Below are 21540 nucleotides of genomic sequence, written 5' to 3' on the forward strand. Positions count from 1 at the left end.
AATAAATTCTTAAAAAATGAATTCAAGTAAAAAGTAATTAGTTCTGGTTCAACTTCATTTAAGAATGAGAAAGTTCAAAGCTTTGACAAGAGACTTTCAGAGGTTAAAACAAACTGTTATAATGCAGTAGGAGAACTTTTCTGATGATGCTGCCTCTGTGAACAAGACACTGGGCCTCTTAGGAGCAAGACTGGGTAGACAGTGAAGGGAAGGGTGTGGTCTGGTGGCTGCTAGAAGGATCTTTCAAGATTTAAAAACAACAATGACAACAGAAAAAAAAAATGAAGATGGCAGGAGTGAGGCTGGTTCATGGTACAGTAAAAAGAGTATTAATAACAAGTGAGAATTACTGCATTAGTTGTGCCTCTGCCCTACAAAGTTGTGTAATGGTGGCTAGACGGCTTTGATTCTTCAGGCCTCAATCTGTTTCTCTTTAAAATAAAAATTATTGGATGAGGTAACTTTTAAGAGTTCTGCCTGGTTACACTTTTGATGAATCTGTAATCTGCAAGTGAAAAATATGAAAAAATATTACCCAAGAAAATGTGTGTGTAATCGATGCTATGGACTAAAATTTAAAGTAAAAGTCATGGGCATCAAACTTTTCTGAGCATAAAATCTTCTCTGAAGTTTATTGGTTAGCTTGTATATGAATGTAAACAGATATTGACCACACAAACATAAAGCTGGAGGGAGCAGAATACACACATAGGTGAATCTTTGAGAGTCTCACATCATGCTTAGCGTCCACTTTTCTACAACAGTCTAAATGTAAAAGTCTAGGAAACTGGAGAGACCGTTGCAATGCCCCCGAAGAGCAAACTCTCAATCACGAGTTTCAGCTATATATTTTCAGATCTTCCTTGTTTCCTAAAGTATATCTTTAGAGAAAGCATACCAGTTCCAAGATAGATTTAATTAATCAATATTTAAGGTCATGAGTTAGAAAGTGAAGCATGCAAAATAGGTGACAGAAAATGTCATGGAAAGAAAAACACACATACCAAAAGGTATTATGACAAAAAGATATCATAGAAGCACATAGCCTTAGAGCCAGTCCTGATATTCAGTTCAATCGTTTCACCTGTTAGATGAGAAAAACATATTATAGGTTCCATAGACTATTCCAACCTTTCACATCTAGTTACTGTATAAAAGTGGATCTGACCACAAACGTGAATGAAGACCATACACATATGTCTTATTATAACTCACAGTATCAGATGCTATACCTTCAAATCCTTAAAAGCCACAAAGAGAAATGAAGACTCCCAGGATTGGAGTCCTGGATCCAGGGTGGATTTCCTGAGTGAGAAGTGGGCCTGGACATTTCTGTTGAAAGTTCTTGGTGTTTATTAACATCAAGGGCTCTCAGCCAACCAAACTGATCTGGTATTTCTGTTTGAATAAGAGAAGATCTCAAGAACTAGGAATCCTAGATATCCTTTCTCTGGGTGATGGGTGACTAGAGCAGGGATCTAATTCTTACCACTTCTAGGTTCAAACTCCCTAAGTTTCAGTGCCATTGGCTTCCCCATGTTTCTGGAGACAGAGGACAGAAAACCCCTGTGAACACCCAAGTCCTTCTCAGTAGGTTCCATCCTCTTGCCTTTCTCTGTAGAATCTCTTCAATCTGACCTCATGAAATGTGAAATTATCTTTGAAAAAGACAGGAGTATTATCTTTTAAAGGCAATTTATATATCAAATATTTACTAATAGAAAGGGAAAGAATTGAACATGCAATGCCAATGGTGCTAGGCAATTGAGATGTTTTCCCATTTAACTTGGTAAGTTATTTCAGGCATCATCCACATTTTGCAGATGAAGAAACCGAGGTTAAATGAGGTTAAGCAGGGGCTGGAGTAGAAACTCTAAATGCAGTTTTGTATGGGTCCAGTGCCCATGCCCCTTTCATCACAACACAGAGCACATTGACTGTGTTTATCAGAAAAGTAAATGATGAGTTTGGAAGTCCAAATGTTATACAGTTAAAAACTATTTCTTTTCTCTAGCCAACTCCTATAAGGTACAAAGTTAGAGATATGACAGTCCCTACAGCGATGTGGACTGGGGGTCAGGACTGGCTTTCAAATCCGGATGATGTGAGAACACTGCTCTCTGAGGTGACCACCCTCATCTACCATAAGAACATTCCTGAATGGGCCCACGTGGATTTCATCTGGGGTCTGGATGCGCCTCACCGTATGTACAATGAAATCATACATCTGATGAAACAGGAAGATACCAGCCTTTCCCGGGGAACTATCAATGTAGGCTTGTGAAGCATCTGATACTGACTAGTCTTAGGAAAAAACCTCATGAATGATGGGGCCATGAGTGAAAGATATCAAAGATTTTCAGCACTGGAAACCCACCATATTAGGAAAAGGGAGGGCCGAGATTAGGGTTAAGATTGTATTCATTCCTTCAGACTTTTTGCATTTGAGGCTAAAACTGACATTTAATTTTTTCAATTAATTGAACTACTCATTGGGTGAACACAGTTTTCATGTACTATTGTGTATTCTTCCATCTTAAAAGGTAGGTTTTAGCTGACAGCTAGAAATTATCTAGTCATTCTTTACGTCATTCAAATAAACTTCCTTAAAACATTTATTGTTGTCTATGAGCCATATTTTTGGAGCAATAAAGTAAAATGATGAATTGGGGTCAGAGGTCTTGAAGCTCCAGATGGTTGCTGAATTTGAAAAAATAAGCTAGATGTTTTTACCTTATTGCTACAGAGACATAATAACACTACCCCAGGAAGCCAAGTTGCTTTAACCAAAAAAGAAAAATCAATGTACAGTATAGATGAAAAGGCCAAGTTTCATAGCTGAGAGTCAAAGAAGATTATCTTCTAGGATATTTATGAGTTTTTCCAATAAAGCATGCGTGTGTATTTCAGTACCTACGTTCTAGCTCAAGCTTCTTTGATAATTTACAGATTGTTGCTAGGAGACCTACTGGCTACAAATGTCCAGCCAAGGTTTCTGCCTTCAAAAATTAAACACCAGGAAGAAAGTTTTAAAATATCATGAACATAATACAACATTATGCTTTGATCTTAACAGAGGTACTGTTATTAGGCAATCATACCCAGTTCAATTAAGCTCAGTCGCTCCAGTCGTGTCCAACTCTTTGCGACCACATGGACTGTAGCACACCAGGCCTCCCTGTCCATTGCCAGTTCCTGGAGTTTACTCAAATTCATGTCCATTGAGTCAATGATGCCATCCAACCATCTCATCCTCTGTCGTCCCCTTCTCCTCTTGCCCTCAATCTTTCCCAGCATCAGGGTCTTTTCTAATGAGTCAGTTCTTCACATTAGGTGCCCAAAGTATTGGAGTTTCAGCTTCAGCATCAGTCCTTCCAATGAATATTTAGGACTGATTTCCTTTAGGATGAACTGGTGGGATCTCCGTGCAGTTCAAGGGACTCTCAAGAGTCTTCTCCAACACCACAGTTCAAAACCATCAATTCTTTGGCGCTCAGCTTTCTTTATAAGCCAACTCTCACATCCATACATGACTACAGGAAAAACCATAGCCTTGGCTAGACGGACCTTTGTTGGCAAAGTAACTCGTTTATAAACCTGGATTTATTTCTTTAGAAAATTGTTCAATTTTCACACAGTTTCAAAGACAACAGTTATGAATTACATGGTATGGTGATTTTGCAGAACTCTGACACCAAATTGAAGGCATTCTGGCAATTTGTTGGAAGTTTCACTTTTTTTTTTTTTTCTTAATCTTTAGAGTCACCTTATAACTAAGTTCAATGTGAATGGATCTTAGATAATGTAGTAAGAGACATTTAAGGTCTTCAGAATCTATATCTACACACAACTACTTCCCTCAAAAAGTATGTGCTTAAGGTACTGTGCAGAGTTCAGTAAATTTTCCTGGATTTTATTTTTTTATTAGACCTTTGTTCTGTTTGGAGATGGTAAATCTTTCATTCTTAGACTGCATTTGTTGCTACACACTGTGTAGTCCATGGCTAAAAATATTCATGATGCAGTCTTGCTTTGCAAAATTCAGTCATTTTTAAATGTGCTCATTTCTGTTCTCTCACTGACAAAGAACTTGAGACAGATATTTCAATGTTCACTATCTCTCCTCTAGAAGTTTAATCCAGATACCACCTCATCACATAGTTCTTTGTTGTCAAGAATTCTTTTTTTCAAATAATTTACAATATTTTTATTTTATCAATAAAAAATACACTAACAAGGTTAATAACTGTCCTGCATTCACAAGAGAATCATAAAAATATTTTTGAACAAACAACTTGATAGTCACATAATCATGTTTGAAATCAAGATGGCTCTAATTTGTAAGCTGATAGCAAAACATCTAGAGATGTGCTGGTACACTGGCTCTTTGTAAGGGAAAAAAAAGCTCTGACTTGAAGCATTTGCCAATTTTGAAGCATTTGTTGTTGATAACTGATACATGATTTTGTTGAAGTTTGAATATTTACATATAAATCTCTAAACCTACACACATACATATACCATTCTGTACGAATATATATGCTTGATTCTTGGTCTTATTACTCAAAGGAGCCTCAGAGGAACAGTTTGTCTCTTGGGGCAGGATATGGATGGGACAGCCTCTTTATAAGAGCAGCGCAACTGAAAAGAGAGAAGAACACTGATCCTTTCCTGCAGAAGAGATTGACTTTGAAACATCACCTTGTTTTGACTGATGTGGAGAGTCCAACATCTTTAGTGTCTCCCCCAGAAGGATTGTGACCATAGTGAACTCCACTGAGCAAAAAACATTAGAAATACAAAGCTCTTCGAAAATATTACCCATGGCAACCAACCTTATCCCGGTACCATGGGGGTCTCCAGGTTGAGTGGTCTGCAGACCCACAGTCCAAGATTGAGACACAATCCAGGCCTTTTGCTACTTCTTCATATGAGATTGCAAAGATTATGATGCTTTCCTTAGCATTAATTCAATCTGGGAAAATTTTAATCTCTGTGCAATATCCAGGGAAGTCTCACCATGCTGAGAAGAAAAAGAAACTATAATTATCACCAAGAAGGTCAAATGTCATTGCAAAGGATCTAGTAAACAGTTTAGTGTGACTGACTCATAGGCTTGGCAAGGGCTTTGAATGTCACTGGGTTCTAACTTTAATAGGATAACTTGATTCCTTAATAATTTGCTATTAACAACTTCAGGGGCAATTTATTTACGTCAACACAAGGCCAATGTTAGAAGGTGATGCTGATAGAAGGACCTCAGACCGTGGTCCCCAGATCCTTACCTTATTCTTTATCATGGGGTTTGCATGGGCTTCAAGGAGCAGAGGAATGAGAGTCTGGTTTTTCATTTCACAGGCATAGTGTAACGCAGTGCAGCCATACTGAAACACAAAAGACCAACAATGCAACGGATCCATCGGAACCCTTACACACTGTACATGTGACTTCTTTAGCAAGTACTTTTCATATTTTGTCTTGTACAATTAAGCCAAATCAACAGTCTGCAAACCATCCACATGCAATTACATTTCTTAAGCTCAAAAAGTCTGTTGTGCCTCAGTGTGTATATCATCAACATCCTGTAAGTCATCATATCTCCCCTCTTGTTTTCTGTTCCAGACTAAACAAATTCTGCTTATAAAAGGCTAATGCTGAACTATCCCAAGGTTTCTTTCTACAATTCTGGGCAATCACCACCTTGATTATGTTACCATCTTTTCTCTTAAAGAGTTCCCAAGTTTTTACAAATATCATCCTTTATGGTTCATAATTAAAATCCCTCCAGTCTGAAGAAGGTTGCTGGTGCTCAGATGTTATAGCACACCTACAAGATCAATGTTGGTCCACATAGTCATTGCCCATCCTTGCTTTGTTGTAGCTTATCTTATGTATTATACAATAGCAGACCTACTAGGGGGGTCTAATTTAAAACACAACTGACAGTCAAAGGAAATTTATAGCTGAGATATTCATGCCCAAAATTTTGTCTTTTAAAAAGCAGCCAAATAACTATGATTTTGAATAATAATATTCAAGAAGTGAAGAAATATTATGACTATCAAGACTAACAAAATTGACTCTGGATCTTATTCCCCAGAAATTCTTCTAAGATCATAGGAAATAATGCTGCAACCACTTATTTTTTATTAAATGATAACATGTTAAATGAAGATCTGGATCTGAATTTTTCCATATGAAATAAATAGGACCTAATTACCTAAAAATGCACTATACTGCATTACTTAGATTTGGGAAATGGACCTTAATATTCAGATGGTTTTTGAAAAATAGTGGGGGAAGAGTGTGTCTGCATGTATGTGCTTGTGTGTATGCAAAAATGTGATTTTTCTATCTAGAGATGGAGAGAGACATAGATAATGAGAAAAATATCCTAGGGAAATTTCAGTCATAGGCAAAGTTTAAACCTTTTTTAAGGGGAATTAAGTTTGAAATTATATTATGAACACATTTTAAAAAATACATACATTCTCTGTTGACTCATTTATATACATCCTTGGTGTAGCAAGTTTAAAATCATCAACTACTAAGTTAGAAACTAAGAAGCTCTGGATGAAAAGATCTTTCAACACATTACATGTGTTTTACATATTTTTAGTTGTACAAATAACACTAAATAAGCAGAATCTTGAATTAAATAAGACATCAGAAGTCATCCAATACAGTCTCGAACCACAAATGGTTAGACAATACTTAAAAGCAAAAACTATTTGAAAAAAAGAAATACACCTTTTGAGTTTAAATAAGAAGACCAAGCAATACCTGCAACAAATCTTTTAGGTTTCTTAAACAATCTTACTTAATATATTTCAAAGTTATCTAAAAAATTGATGATGTACTGTCTATCCAAATTAATCCAAAAATTCTAACTTAAATAAAAGGGAAAACATTCATTTCATAAATGTATTCTCTTGGGCATTCTTCTCCTGTATCTCTCTCTCTCTCTTTCTCTCTCTCTCACACACACACACAGACAGAGTGTGCTTCTTCCATTTAAACAATACCAATATAACCAAAATTAAAATTACAATAATGTAAACAGGGGTGGAGACATTTTCTCTATCACAGAAAAATGGTAATAAACATGCACACACACAGATGTACACAGCATAAAATACACAGCATGGATGTACACAGCATGGATCATAAAGAAAACCTAAGAATATTGGTTTTCTTAGGATCAAATTTCAACTTGCCTGTCCTTTCAATAAGGAACTGGGAATCAAAATTTCATTTTGCTAAGATAAGCAAAAATTTCATGCAAGTAAACTTCTGATCCCTTTATTATCATGCAAGAGAAGATGAGTGCAAGGGTATGGAGCAAAAGGTGAAAACAAAATCTTATATTTAAACAGGAAGAAGGTAGCTTACACTGCTTCTGTTATCACTGTTTTTATTGTCATTTGGATTTCTCTTTGACCTTTGCCCTTATTTTTCCCTAGTTTGCAGTTGGGGACCTTCTCACCAGTGGGTTGGGGTTTTGGTTACAACAGCTGTTAGGATTCACTGAGCACTTACTGTGTGCCATCACTCTGCTCTGTGCATCATGTGATGAGCCTTGTAAGAACTAGTGATGTCCCCATCTTACAGATGAGGAAACCCAAGAGTCAGGTAAGTTTAAAACTTCCCACAACTTGCATACATAAAAACTGGTAAGGTTTACACACAGGCATTTGGATTGCAGCTTAACTACTGAGAATGGAATTTTGTCATCAGAGCCTCCATTTTTATTAACTTCCCGCTACTGGTGGAGCAGTTCTCTTAAAAAATGTACTATATTCAATAAAAGTATTAATCCCATGAGTTCAGTGTCAATCTCAAGGTTGCCTGACACAGTAAAAAGGAAGAAGAGAGAGGAGGGCAGGAGGGAGGGAGGCAAAGAAGGAAGGAGGGAAGAAGAAAGGCAAGAAAGGAGGAAGGAGCAGCTAAATGTTCAAGTGTTTCACAAAATAAAAAACAAGCAACTTTACAGATGACAGGCATTGTTGTTGTTTAGTCGCTAAGTCATGTCTGACTCTTTAGAAACAAGTATACTACCCATAAATACCATTTTGAATGTTCTTTCAAAGTGACTACAAATGCAAGCTTACACAGTCTATGGCATTAACTTCGACACCAGCATTAAGCAGCATTCGTACAAGAGCCTCATTCTGCTTCGTCTTTGACACCTGTTACAACAGCAAGCACAAGAAGAACAAGAGAGGGTTATTTACAAACGTTGTCTCCATCTTATATCTGGAATATTCCCATCAATGGGCTTTATTTTAATCCCAACACCCCCCTGCATCTATGCATCATTCTTAAATTCTCCCCACCTTCCCCCTGCCCTCCAGTAACAACTAGGGAAAGTCATGGTTGTCAGAGTGCGGTTCTGGAGTAGCAGCATCAGCATCTGGGGACCTAGAAATACAAAATCTAGGGTGCCATCCCAGGCCTGCCAAATCCTACTGAGGTTGGAGTCCAGTGGCCTGTCTTTCCTTTCCTCACTCAAAACCTTTCTATAACATCCCATTGCTCTGGGGACAAAAGCAAAATCGTCAGCCTGTGGCAATCCCTATATTCTGCTCTCCACTTATGGCCTCAGCCATCTCAACCACACCCCCTGGCTCACCTTGCTCCAGCCACATTGGCCTCTGTTAGTCTTTCATCCCCACAGCCTCCCCTGTGCCATAGAAGAGTTGCACTGAATGTTTCTTCTGCCTAGAAGCCTCCTCTCTTTCTTCTTTGCCTGGTAAATATCTTACCCTATGCCCCTCTTCCTCCAGCAGGCTTTCTCTGACCTATCTGTCCAGGCAACATCCCTCTCCATTGACCACCTCTGTGTACCAACTACCTCATGAGAATTTCATAAGTTTCTTTCACTGTTTGATTGAATGACTCATTCTTCCCTACCATCTAACTCTCATGAGGACAAGGACCAAACCTATTTGGTGCATCATTGTATTCCTAATACCAGCACACTGTCTGGCACATAAAAGGTTTATAATAAGTATGTGGTGAATGGTTGAAAACATGAATGAAATTAACTAGGTTCCTCAGAAATCCACTTTTCCTGCCTAGTCTTCTGAGATTCTGATCACAGGACACTTTGAGCATCCCACACCATTCCACTGTGTAGGGAGAATGGCTGTCCCTATTCAAATGGGCATGTCCTGGAGTTAAGCCCCTTTATCATTTAGGAAGCTCCATCCAGCTGTCTTCTCTTTGCAGTTCCCTCCCACCTCAATATCTGCCTTTCTCCTCCTGTCCTCTGATGTAGCACAATCCTTTCTGATCACTTCCCAGATTATTTCCTCTCATGTCATTTATTCTTTATGCATCACAAATTTACAACTTCAGGCCCCATGAATTAATATAATACATGTGCAATCAGAGCTGACTTTTTCACTGTAATTCATCTTTTTTGCCCAGGCTCCAACTTTAAACGTTGTACTGTTTTAACTGATGAAAGAAATCAAAGAGGACACAAATAGATGGAAAAATGTACCGTGTTCATGGATTGGAAGAATCAATATTGTGAAAATGACTATACTACCCAAAGCAATCTATAGATTCAATGCAATCCCTCTAAAGCTACCAACAGTATTTTTCACAGAACTAGAACAAATAATTTCACAATTTGTATGGAAATACAAAAAACCTCGAATAGCCAAAGCAATCTTGAGAAAGAAGAATGGAACTGGAGGAATCAACCTGCCTGACTTCAGGCTCTACTACAAAGCCACAGTCATCAAGACAGTATGGTACTGGCACAAAGACAGAAATATAGATCAATGGAACAAAATAGAAAGCCCAGAGATAAATCCACTTACCTATGGACACCTTATCTTCGACAAAGGAGGCAAGGATACACAATGGAAAAAAGACAACCTCTTTAACAAGTGGTGCTGGGAAAACTGGTCAACCACTTGTAAAAGAATGAAACTAGAACACTTTCTAACACCATACACAAAAATAAACTCAAAACGGATTAAAGATCTAAATATAAGACCAGAAACTATAAAACTCCTAGAGGAGAACATAGGCAAAACACTCTCCAACATAAATCACAGCAGGATCCTCTATGACCCACCTCCCAGAATATTGGAAATAAAAGCAAAACTAAACAAATGGGACCTGATTAAACTTAAAAGCTTTTGCACAACAAAGGAAACTATACACAAGGTGAAAAGACAGCCTTCAGAATGGGAGAAAATAATACCAAATGAAGCAACAGACAAAGGATTAATCTCAAAAATATATAAGCAACTCTTGCAGCTCAATTCCAGAAAAATAAATGACCCAATCAAAAAATGGGCCAAAGAACTAAACAGACATTTCTCCAAAGAAGACATACAGATGGCTAACAAACACATGAAAAGATGCTCAACATCACTCATTATCAGAGAAATGCAAATCAAAACCACAATGAGGTACCATTACACGCCAGTCAGGATGGCTGCTATCCAAAAGTCTACAAGCAATAAATGCTGGAGAGAGTGTGGAGAAAAGGGAACCCTCTTACACTGTTGGTGGGAATGCAAACTAGTACGGCCACTATGGAGAACAGTGTGGAGATTCCTTTAAAAACTGGAAATAGAACTGCCATATGACCCAGCAATCCCACTTCTGGGCATACACACTGAGGAAACCAGATCTGAAAGAGACACGTGCACCCCAATGTTCATTGCAGCACTGTTTATAATAGCCAGGACATGGAAGCAACCTAAATGCCTATCAGCAGACGGATGGATAAGGAAGCTGTGGTACATATACACTATGGAATATTACTCAGCCGTTAAAAAGAATTCATTTGAATCAGTTCTAATGAGATGGATGAAACTGGAGCCCATTATACAGAGTGAAGTAAACCAGAAAGATAAAGACCAATAGAGTATACTAACACATATATATGGAATTTAAAAAGATGGTAATGATAACCCTATATGCAAAACAGAGAAAGAGACACAAATGTACAGAACAGACTTTTGGACTCTGTGGGAGAAGGCAAGGGTGGGATGTTCTGAGAGAATAGCACTGAAACAAGTATACTATCAAGGGTGAAACAGATCATCAGCCCAGGTTGGATGCATTGAGACAAGTGCTCAGGGCTGGTGCACTGGGAAGACCCAGAGGGATGGGATGGAGAGGGAGGTGGGAGGGGGGATTGGGATGGGTAACACATGTAAATCCATGGCTGATTCATGTCAATGTATGGCAAAAGCCACTACAATATTGTAAAGTAATTAGCCTCCAACTAATAAAAATAAATGGAAAAAAAAATTGTACTGTTTTAAAGAGCAAGTTTGTGTGTCACCAAATTCTAAAACAGTCTGACCAATCATAGTTGAGACTTTTTCTTCATAATCTCTAAAAAGGCTTGGAAGTGAATGGCAGATTCTGCCCCCCACACACACAACAAAACTACAAATACTCAAATGCTGTGGACTAAATATACATTTTAAAGAACTTTTTGAGAGCATAAACAGATTATATGTTTGTCAGTGAATTATAGTTTTTCCTCTCTCATAAATCCAAGCATCAGAATCAATGTTACCATATTTAATTATAGTTCTTCAAAATTTATAACATTTAATTACTCAAGGAGATAATCACATTGCCTACTGGCAGAGTTTGTTCTGGAGCTTATGTTGACTATTATAACTGACACCCATAGTCTATTAGCAAGAAGGGAAGGGAGTTGGTCACTTAATAAATTGCATATATGTTGAGTCATCTCTCAGACATGGAACTTGCCAGAAGAAGATGGGAAAAAGTGAATAAGTCAGTGCAAATCGGTCACTCTATTTGGGAAAAAAATCTCAAGCTTCATTTTCTACTCATAATATGACTGTATTCATATACCAACTGCATCTTTCTTTATGTAAGCAGGTTACTGCACTCCAAAGATTCCTTCAAGCATGAATAAATCAACCAAGGGGAAAGGTGGGCTTCAAATTCTCTGTAAAGATCCCCTATGTTTGTCAGCTTCTGGTGCAAATCTCCTGGGATCTGTTGTAAAAGTTAGAAACTCAGAAAGATATGTACAGACTTACACTCTCCTTACAAAAAAAAAAAAAGAGAGAGAAAATAAACAGTAGGGAGAGGATTTTTTTTAATATTTAGAATTTTTGCTTTTCCTTCAGAAGATTTGTAATCAAAATTAATTTATTTTTCCAAATAAGCATTGCATAGATTATTTAATCATTGATTGATTAACCTGGCTTCCTTTCTTCTTTCTTTACTTCAATCATAGCATTGCATATATGTTGGTAATGCCATTTATAGAATACAAACCAAGAGCTTATTTTTGTTACCATTTATTTACATCTCACCAGTGTAGCAAAACTTAATGACTCATGCTGACAATCTCTTACTCACTCATCTCATGAGTGTTGTACTCACCATGAGGAAATACCCAATAAGCAGGACAGGCATTAAGAGGATAATGAGTAGATAATCAAAGAAGGTAAATCTTTTCTTCACAGCGTAATGCAAGCAGGTTCTCTGTTTCTAAAAAATTCATAAAAGGACTCTTTATTAATAAAAAAAACTTTGTCAAAATTCAGGTTTTGAAATTATAATATCAAAAACTTTAGTCTGTGATTTTTATTTTTGTGGTACCCATGGCACCCTTTTCTGAAGAGTACATCTAACAAATAAACCCCATTTTCCATTGACCAGAATATTGAACACAGTACAGTCTAAAGGAAAAGTTGGGCCACAGAAGAAGACAGTAAATAAAATGCACGTTTTACAAATTATCAAAAAATGGATTATTACACTCATTTTAGTTTGGGGGGGGGAAATACATTGAGATATAAACAAAGGACTGAATTTAATATGAAAATCTATAGTTACTCCTTAATCTGGGCTTTGCTGGTGGCTCAGCAATAAAGAATCAACTGCAATGTGGGAGGTGCAGGTTTGAGACTTGGGTTTGATCCCTGAGTTGGGAAGATCCCCTGGAGGAGGGCATGGCAACCCACCCTAGCATTCTTGTCTGGACAATTCCCAAGGACAGAGAAGCCTGGAAGGCCACAGTCCATGGGATCACAAGAGTCAGACACGACTTAGCAACTAAGCTACCACCACCACCCCTCCTTAATCATCAATGGTACACCAGAGCTTTCTGTTTGTTTGTTTTTAAGGACTCCAGTTAGGAGTCCTTACTCCTAACTCCTAGGTTAGGCGAACTTCCTGAAGGCAGTTCACAGACCTAAGAAATGAGAAAGCATCAGTTCAAATTATTAATGTGTAAGAATTAATAATGGGGGAAAATGTAAGTGATTAAACCTTTAAAAAAACATTAAAAGTATTTTTCAAATTGCAAACCAAATACCACTTCTCATAAAATCTCTACCTAAGTATCCACTGAAGTCCTTTCCATGATCTCCATGAGCAGGCTGGCTCAGGTTCTCTGCCAAACAGAGCTAAGCTGCCTCCTCCCAGTGTTGACAAACATCCCTCAGCCTCTTAACCACCAAGTCTCCTGAGAGGGCATGAACCCAGAAACATCTGTCTTGGCCACCCCCTCTCACCACAAGGCCACCCACCTGGTTCCTCAGCTGGGTGCTGGGGCAATCATGTCACACTCCATTAAACTGCCTATCTGTTAGATGCAGCCCAGCCATGACTTGCTTTTAAACCCAACAACACAAAAAATGGGAAGCACAAACAAGAAGGTCCAGCAGTGACCCATTTTCTGATAATATATTATTACTCCAAATGTGGATTTTGAAGTGACTTGGATGGGGCAAGTGGGGCCTTATGGGCTATTTTCTGTCATTGAATGTACTTCAGTGGGTTCTGGGCATTCACAATTATTACAAAAAGTGACTTTTTATATTTACTCAGTGTCCTTTAAATGTTGGCTTTACTGTGATGCCAATACTGGACGTTCCTGTGGGGTTCTGAAAGGATGTTCACAGCATCTCCTGTCTGGTTTCAAGTAGCCTCATATTTGTTCTTTGCAAATTTCTTACTGAAATTCTTTTATTCCATAAGCAAATTATAGAATCTTCTGGAGATCAGAACATTGACATAGTAGACAAAAGACTAACTAATGAAATAGCAGTACCAGATCAATACTTGTTTTCCAGGGACTCTTGCCAATTAACTTTTGTAATAGTGAGGAACATGAGCAGGGAAAGAAGAAGGGCAAAGAGAAGCCTGGGGAGGAGGAGAAGGAGGAAAAGAAAGGAAGATGCTCTTTGCAGACAAAGGAGTGAACCATTCCTGTTTTGTTTTGTTTTTTCATAAATGCAAGGACATAATTGCCACAAAACCCACAAAATATGCCTGCTCATGGAACTATACCTGCTCATGGAACTATGCTTTATTTTGCTTTTTAGCCTGATAACATGGCCTCAGTAAGTGTCAGTCTCTCTAAAGTAAGGCCAAAAAAATTTTTTGTTGATATTAAGAACTGCAAACAACAAGCAAATGATGTCCACTGCTTCCACCGGGCCAAGGGGAAAGGCATTACCGTAGTCACAGCCTCACCTGGTTTTTGAGATTCACATCAGCATTTCTTCTCAGAAGAAAGGAAACAATTCTCATGTGCCCCCGCCTGCAAGCGCAGATCAAGGGGGTGTCTCCATTAAAGCCGTCTTGGACATTGATATAGTTGCCATCTTCCTTCACCCACCGCCACACTTGACCCAGGTCATTCTGATAGGCCGCCTGGCAGATGGGCTGAGGAGAGGAAAACAAAAGCAGGTTTTGAAATACAGGAATAATTAAACTACAGCAGGAAAAAAAAAAAATCACCTGATACCTTGAAATTCTGTGTTTTGGAACAGTAGTCCTCTGCTTTGTAGATGAGATCTTGGGTCTCCATTATGTCTAGTCTTAAGGACTAGAACCTCATGATTTCCTAAATTGCTTGGCACACAGGCATGTTCATCCAAGACCAGTGAGTGAAAGGATGAATACAATATTACCAACTCACTAAAGAAATCATATGTTGGGTTCATGGATTAATGTCTGTCAGGAAAGCAGGATTTTACTTAAAATGAAATCGGCCTATGGGAGGAGTTCAGGGCAGCCAAGTAATGGGTCAAAGACATATGACCACCTGCCCCCTTCCCGCACACCCCACCAAGGAACTCTGCACAGTGGGAAAGACCTATTTCAGACAAATATTGAATTATGTAATTACTTGCAACTAGATGCTTTTTATTTTATAAAGAATTATAAGGAAGTTGGCAATGCATGATGGGAGTTTCTGAACCTACCTAATCTTGCCTAATTTCCCCACTCTGCTCTCCCTCTGGACTTCTCTCTTTTTTTCAATTTGTTGTTGCTTAGTCACTAAGTCATGTCAGACTCTTTTGCAACCCCATGGACTAATCTGCCAGGCTCCTCTGTCCATGAGATTTCCCAGGCAAGAATACTGGAGTGGATTGCTATTTCCTTCACCAGAGGATTTTCCCAGGGATCAAACCCATGTCTCCTACATTGGCAGGTGGATTCTTTATCACTGGGTCACCAGGGAAGCCGATGTTTAATTCCCCCATCAGGGCCTCTGCCCTTACTACTCCCTCTAGAAAACAAACAAGCGAAACAAATCAAAACACTTTTCACCTGTCTCCTCACCTGGCTAACTTCTAGCTTACCCTTCATGTCATAACTTATTTTCCTATTATCTAAGTCTTTCCTGGCTACAGCATTCCTTTACAGCAACTGACATAATTATACCTCTTTTCTTATTTATAATTGTGTGTTTCACACCAGTGTGAATCAGGAGGTGTTGAGGGCACAGTGAGTGAGGGGAAGCACTGAAGCTCAGGCTAGAAATTCCACATGAATAGAGACTACTTAATTCCATTCACCACCGCAGCCCCAGACAAGATTGCTGAATTTGATCATTAATGACCATTCAGAGATCAGTTTCATGCAGTGTTGGTCAGCACTGGGAACAGAGTAGAAAAACATTAAATATTTTCAGGTTGATTTTAATTAGACTGTATTAAAAAGCACTTAAAATACCTGGCACATGAATCATACTTAGTTTATGGAAGTTATTATTATTGCTTATGAGTTTCCCAGGTGGCAAGTGGTGAAGAATCCACGTGTCAATGCAGGAGACATAAGAGACACAGGTTCGATCCCTGGGTCAAGAAGGTCCCCTGGAGGAGGAAATGGCAACCCACTCCAGTATTATTACCTGGAGAATCCCACAGACAGAGCAGCCTGGTGGACAGCAGTCCATGGAATTGCAGAGAGTTGGACATAATTTAGTGACTAAAACAAGTACTAATTAAATTAATTAGCAGTATCTGCCAACAGGTAAAGAAATAGTGGTCAGAGTGGTTGCAAGAGAAGACAGAAAAAGATATGGCCCAAATGCAAAGGAGGCAAAGCTTTTTTTAATTATAAAATTAAATTGTTATGTCTAACTGACGGTAAAGAGCCTGCCCGCAATGCAGGAAGTGTGAGTTGCATCCCTGAGTCTGGAAGATCCCCTGGAGAAGGAAATGGCAATCCACTCCAGTATTCTCGCCTGGAAAATCCCATGAACGGAGGAGCCTGGCGGCTACATACAGTCAACAGGATCTCAAAGAGTTGGACACAACTGAGCGACTACACTTTCACTCTCAACTTTTATTTAGACATCACACAGAAGTGATTTGTTGGATGACTTGTACAAGCAGATGAGAAAATTCTATGCTGTTCTACATGCTATCTCCACTAGGGGGCAGCTCGGAGTCATAAAAGCACTGACAACAGATGCCAGTCTGTAATCAGAAGGAAAAAACTGTCATATTAGCTAGATTTAGTTGTTTGGAAAAACCCATTTCATTTTTTAAAAATTTAACCATAGACCTGTGAAACTTTGCCTCTTATCACTACTACTGATGGACTAGCGTTTGGGAAGTGATGGTTTCCAAAACTTAAAAACAGGTGGTTCTAGAGTTAATTTTTCTGTTAAAAAGTAAAGTGTCTTCCTGGCTTGGTTAGACATCCTATCCAAATTGTTAATTTTTCTTTTTCTAAAATTTTTATTGACAATATTTTAAAAGGTGGAGTTTTTTATGTCATAATCGGGCTTTCCAGATTCTCTTAAAATACTCAAACATTTTAAGAGCCCACAGTTCACACAGGACACCACACAAAGTTCCCTCTGCTTGGGCTGCTCAAAATCTTCATTGAGAGCTAAATATGAGGAGGAAAGGAAAAGTGGACAGTTTTCCTGCAAAAGTTGCCCAGTGCCTTGGCGTGTTTTCTCAATCCCATTTGAGCAACATTACTTACAATATTGACCTGATCTTATCTTTCCATCATTCCTAGGATCCCTATATCCTAGACACACAGTTTCTGTGTTTAGCAATATCTGCTGAAAAAAGAAAAAGTTTAAAAGTTCCAAGAAGGAAGATAGAATTAAGAAAGTCAAGTTCAAGAAAAGATGGTTGGATCTGATCATTAATGACCATTCAGAGATCAATTTCACACAGGCTTGGGCAGAAGGCAGATTATATGGGCCTGAGTACTCGGATTAAGAAGAATTAAAGAGTGTGATCAGAGAGGAATCTGTGGCAAGTTTGGTGTGTGTGTACTCAGTCACCCAGTCATGTCTGACTCTTTGCGACCCCATGTACTGTAGCCCATCAGGCTTCTCTATCTGTGGAATTTCCCAGAAGAGAATACTGGATTGGGTTGTAAGTTTGGTAGTGAAAGCTAAGAGGGAGCCAGTGGGTACCCAGGAGGGAAGTATCAGGGTCCAGCCAAAGTTCTACCCCCCTTAGAGACAAGGTGGTAGTTTCAAGTGGTTATAAATACAGGCACTGGAAACAAAGTTTCTAGGTTCCGATCTCAGCCCTGCCATTTAACAACTGTGCTCTTTGGACAACTTAAACAATTTGTGTTCAGTTTGTTTCTTCATTTAATAATCACATCTTCTTTATTAGGTTACAAAAAGGATTAAGTGTGACTGTATAGATAAAGCACATAGCTCAGATCTGACTCATAATAAACCTTCAATTAACATAAACCATACCCTTATAATTATTTTTTAAAAACATAGAAGCCAGTGAAGATGAGCAGAGATGGTCATCAGATAAATAATTACTGAAAGAGTAATGATGGGATAGAGAACCCACCGTATAGCACAAGGAGCTCTACTCAATGCCCAGTAATGACCTATATGGAAACAGAATCTCATGCCATTTGCAGCTGTATTAATGCGACTAGAGATTATTATACTAAGTGAAGTAAGTCAGAAAGAGAAAGACAAATACCATGTGATATCACTTATATGTGGATTCTAAAATATGGCACAAATGAACCTATCTATGAAATAGAAACAGACTCATAGACTATTGGTTGAGATCAGACTTGTGCTTGCCAAGGAGCTGAGGGGAGGGAGAGAAATGGACTGGTAGTTTGGGGTTGGTGGATATAAATAAACTATTACATTTAGAATTGATAAACAACAAGGTCCTACTGTACAGCAGAGGAGACTATATCCAGTCTCCTGGGATAAGCTGCAATAGAAAAAATATTTAAAAATAAGAATGTATGTATATGTAAAACTGAATCACTTTGCTATACAGCAGAGACTGGCACAACATTGTAAATCAACTATAATTTTTTTTTTTAAAAAGGCCCGTTCCAGAATAGGGCTATCACCAGAGATCTCTGCAAGGAATATGGGGAAAACTCAGCAAAGCCTAAAGATCAGAGTCTACTTTGTGTCCCACTGTTTCTGCAGGCCCAGCAAACATCCATCTACTGAATGTTTGCTTTTTCATCTTCTTAAAGAAAAACATTTATTTTTGTTTTGTTTTGTTTTGTTTTGTTTTTTTGGCTGCACCAGGTCTTAGTTGTGACATGTGGATCTAATTCCCTGATTAGGGATCAAATCTGAGCCCACTGCTTTGGGAGCATGGAGTTTTAGCCACCTGCCCACCAGGGAAGTTCTCTGCTTTTTCATCTTCACATGAATTGCCTTCCTCCCCTTTGAAGTCTCAAATCACTACCCCGACATCCTCTGCATATTTAGCTGAAGATGGTATTTAACGTGAAGATTTCAGCCATTTTGGCGAGCTACTCAGTTTTCCTGGGTCTCTCCCATGTAAACATGTTATCAAACTTTTGATTGATTTTCTCCTGCTTATCTTCCTCATGCCCATCTAATTTGCAGATCAGCCCGAAGAAGAGGAAGTGTCCATGTCTGGCCTTAAAAATAGTCGAGAGCTGGGTGCTAGAAGCCCACCTCTGTCCCACTTTGTATACCACCTTTTCAGGTTTCCCTGGTGGCTTAGAGAGTAAAGAATCCACCTGCCAATACAGGAGACCCAGATTCAATCCCTGGGTTGGGAAGATCCCTTGGAGAGAGGAATGGCAAACCCATTCCAGTATCCTTGCCTGGAGAATTCCATGGACAGAGGAGCCTGGTGGCTTACAGTCCACGAGTTTGCATTTTTAGTAACATGGAAGAACCTGAGCTGCCTGCACCATTATAGATTCTCTAAAAGCAAAGTTTCTCCCACCACGCCCATCCTCAGTATTGCTTCCCTCTAAGTGTAGAGGATCTTCCTTAACTGTCAGTCTAAAGAAAGATGATGTGGAACTCTGCCTTTATAAGTTGCTTATTAACACTCTCCATGCTGAAGATCCACTCATTTAAAATGTTCCCTGGGACTTCCCTGGTGGTCCAGCGGTTAAGACTTTGCGCTCCCAATGCAGGGAGCACAGGTTTGATCCCTGGCTGGGGAACTAAGATCCTGCTTGCTACACAGCATGGCAAAAAAGGAGTGTGGGGGGGAATTAAAATGTTCCCTAACAACTTCTGAGAAGGATAAGTGGCTTTTGATGCAACATGGTTCAGGTAAAGAGCCTTGTATATTAACGAAATGTCTCCCCAGAAAAGTCGAGAAAGCATTTTCTTCCTCTTCAATTCAAGAAATTTTAGGGAACAATAATAATGAAGGTTTAATTTTACTTGTACAAATAAATCTCAAGCCTTTCCTTCTGATGACTCCTTTCTTCACATACTGTGACTTAAATTTCTTAGTAAATTCTTTCTTTCAGACAAATTTTAGAAAGGCACAAGGTGTTTTTTTGTTGATGTTGCTGTTTGTTTGTCTGTCGCCTTTACATCCACTAGCCTTTACATCCACTACGTTATGTGAAGGATAGTCCCAGCGGTGGTTGGGTTATAAGGAGTCGTAACAGTGAAGGGGAAATCAAGGCAAGGCACACATTTATCTATTTTGTGTTCTTTCTCCAACAAAGACCCTCTTGAGAACGTGATGTTGTCTTCACTGCCAGAAAGTTAAAGAAGCATCATTACCACACTTGAGACTGAGAAGCCTTGCGGTCAGGGATGAGGACCAGGAGACGGCAAAGGCTTGTTTCAGGAGAAGGGGCAGAGGAAGCGTGGGTTCTCACTGCTAGATTTAGCAAATCAGAAGCCCTGTATCTCCCCACCAGCTCAGACCACCAAAGAAGTAAGTTCAGAGCTTTGAGGAGGAAGTCATGTTGAGGCAGGAGACAGACGGGCCCCAGTCTGAACAGCTGGAGTCTCCTCCCATACTCCGAAATAGCTGGAGCAAGAGAGGAGCTGAGCCCTACCCAGGTAAGAGATAAAAGATCACATATTCCTCATTCTCGAAGGCAAGGAGACCTTCCAGATGACACGTGTGCAGAAAGGCTCCTTGAAGGTCAGAAAGGGAGGCAGCATCAGCTCATAGTAAGTGATGTCAACTTCCCATAGGCCTCTTTGCTAGAATCCGTCTTGGCTAAGAGACACATGTGCACACTTAGGAGGGTCCTGGGATGCACCAAATATATCAGAAGCAAGCCAAGCAAGGTGAATGGCCAAAGGAAACCCAGAAGAAATGTCCCATAAAAGTAATTCAAACTACCACGAGGACAGCACTCTTTCTCTCTGAGCCTGCCTGTGTGTCTTTCCATATGTACTCTTTTTCCTCCTAATAAACACTTTACTTGCTTCACAACTTTCCTCCTCTACATGGAAATTCATTTGCACACAGCTGAGGGGCCAGGGCCTTGTCACCGATCACTGGTCCTGGTGGTCTGGTGGCCAGGATTTGACACTCTCACTGCCGTGGCCTGACACCAATCCACCAGGAGCTCAAACTCTGCTTCAAGCTGCTACCGGTCGAGACCGCCAGAGATTAGTCTTACACTTACTGCTTCCTGTACTCCGGGACTTTCTGCCCAAGGGTTTGGAGGACCATGTTAAGCTGACATTATTTAGAATCCCTGGAGCAGTGATGACAAAAAGCAAATCAATCCGGAGTCAGATTCATTACTCTCTAAATTCCAGGCTTCCCTGGTGGCACAGTGGTGAAGAAGCTGCCTGCCAGTGCAGGAGATACAAGAGATGTGAGTTCAGTCCCTGGCTCAGAAAGATCCCCTGGAAAAGAAAATGGCAACCCACTCCAGTATTCTTGCCTGGAAAATCCTATGGATAGAGAAGTCTGATGGACTACAGTCCATGGGGTCACAAAGGGTCAGACATAACCTGAGCGCATGCAAGCACAAGTTCTGAATAGATGATAAAACTTC

The 21540-nt window shown here is 39.3% G+C and overlaps 2 protein-coding genes across 4 annotated transcripts in view; one reads left to right on the forward strand and one right to left on the reverse strand.

The window, feature by feature from the left end:
• The window catches only part of LIPM (lipase family member M), a 36473-nt gene extending 33857 nt beyond the window's left edge, over positions 1–2616 (forward strand). For both annotated transcript variants that reach the window (XM_043926680.1, XM_043926679.1), the window contains one exon: positions 2015–2616. In XM_043926680.1, the coding sequence (XP_043782615.1) occupies positions 2015–2284 (270 nt within the window). In that variant the 3' untranslated portion in view covers positions 2285–2616. The remainder of the gene's footprint in view (positions 1–2014) is intronic.
• Positions 1–21540, reverse strand: part of ANKRD22 (ankyrin repeat domain 22) — a 29781-nt gene that overhangs the window by 1953 nt on the left and 6288 nt on the right. Inside the window, exons 2-6 of one of the 2 annotated variants that reach the window (XR_006345493.1) lie at positions 14506–14697; positions 12406–12513; positions 8112–8189; positions 5286–5384; positions 4836–5023 (exon numbers count right to left, since the gene is read on the reverse strand). Coding sequence is in view for 1 of the 2 variants with exons in the window: in XM_043926681.1 (XP_043782616.1) it covers positions 4946–5023; positions 5286–5384; positions 8112–8189; positions 12406–12513; positions 14506–14697 (555 nt within the window). In the remaining variant the exon portion in view is untranslated. Of the gene's footprint in view, positions 1–4158; positions 5024–5285; positions 5385–8111; positions 8190–12405; positions 12514–14505; positions 14698–21540 lie in introns of those variants that run through there. The other variant, XM_043926681.1, reaches the window with a different exon arrangement.

The sequence above is a fragment of the Cervus elaphus genome, chromosome 15 (assembly GCF_910594005.1).
Source record: "Cervus elaphus chromosome 15, mCerEla1.1, whole genome shotgun sequence".
Classification (NCBI taxonomy): domain Eukaryota; kingdom Metazoa; phylum Chordata; class Mammalia; order Artiodactyla; family Cervidae; genus Cervus; species Cervus elaphus.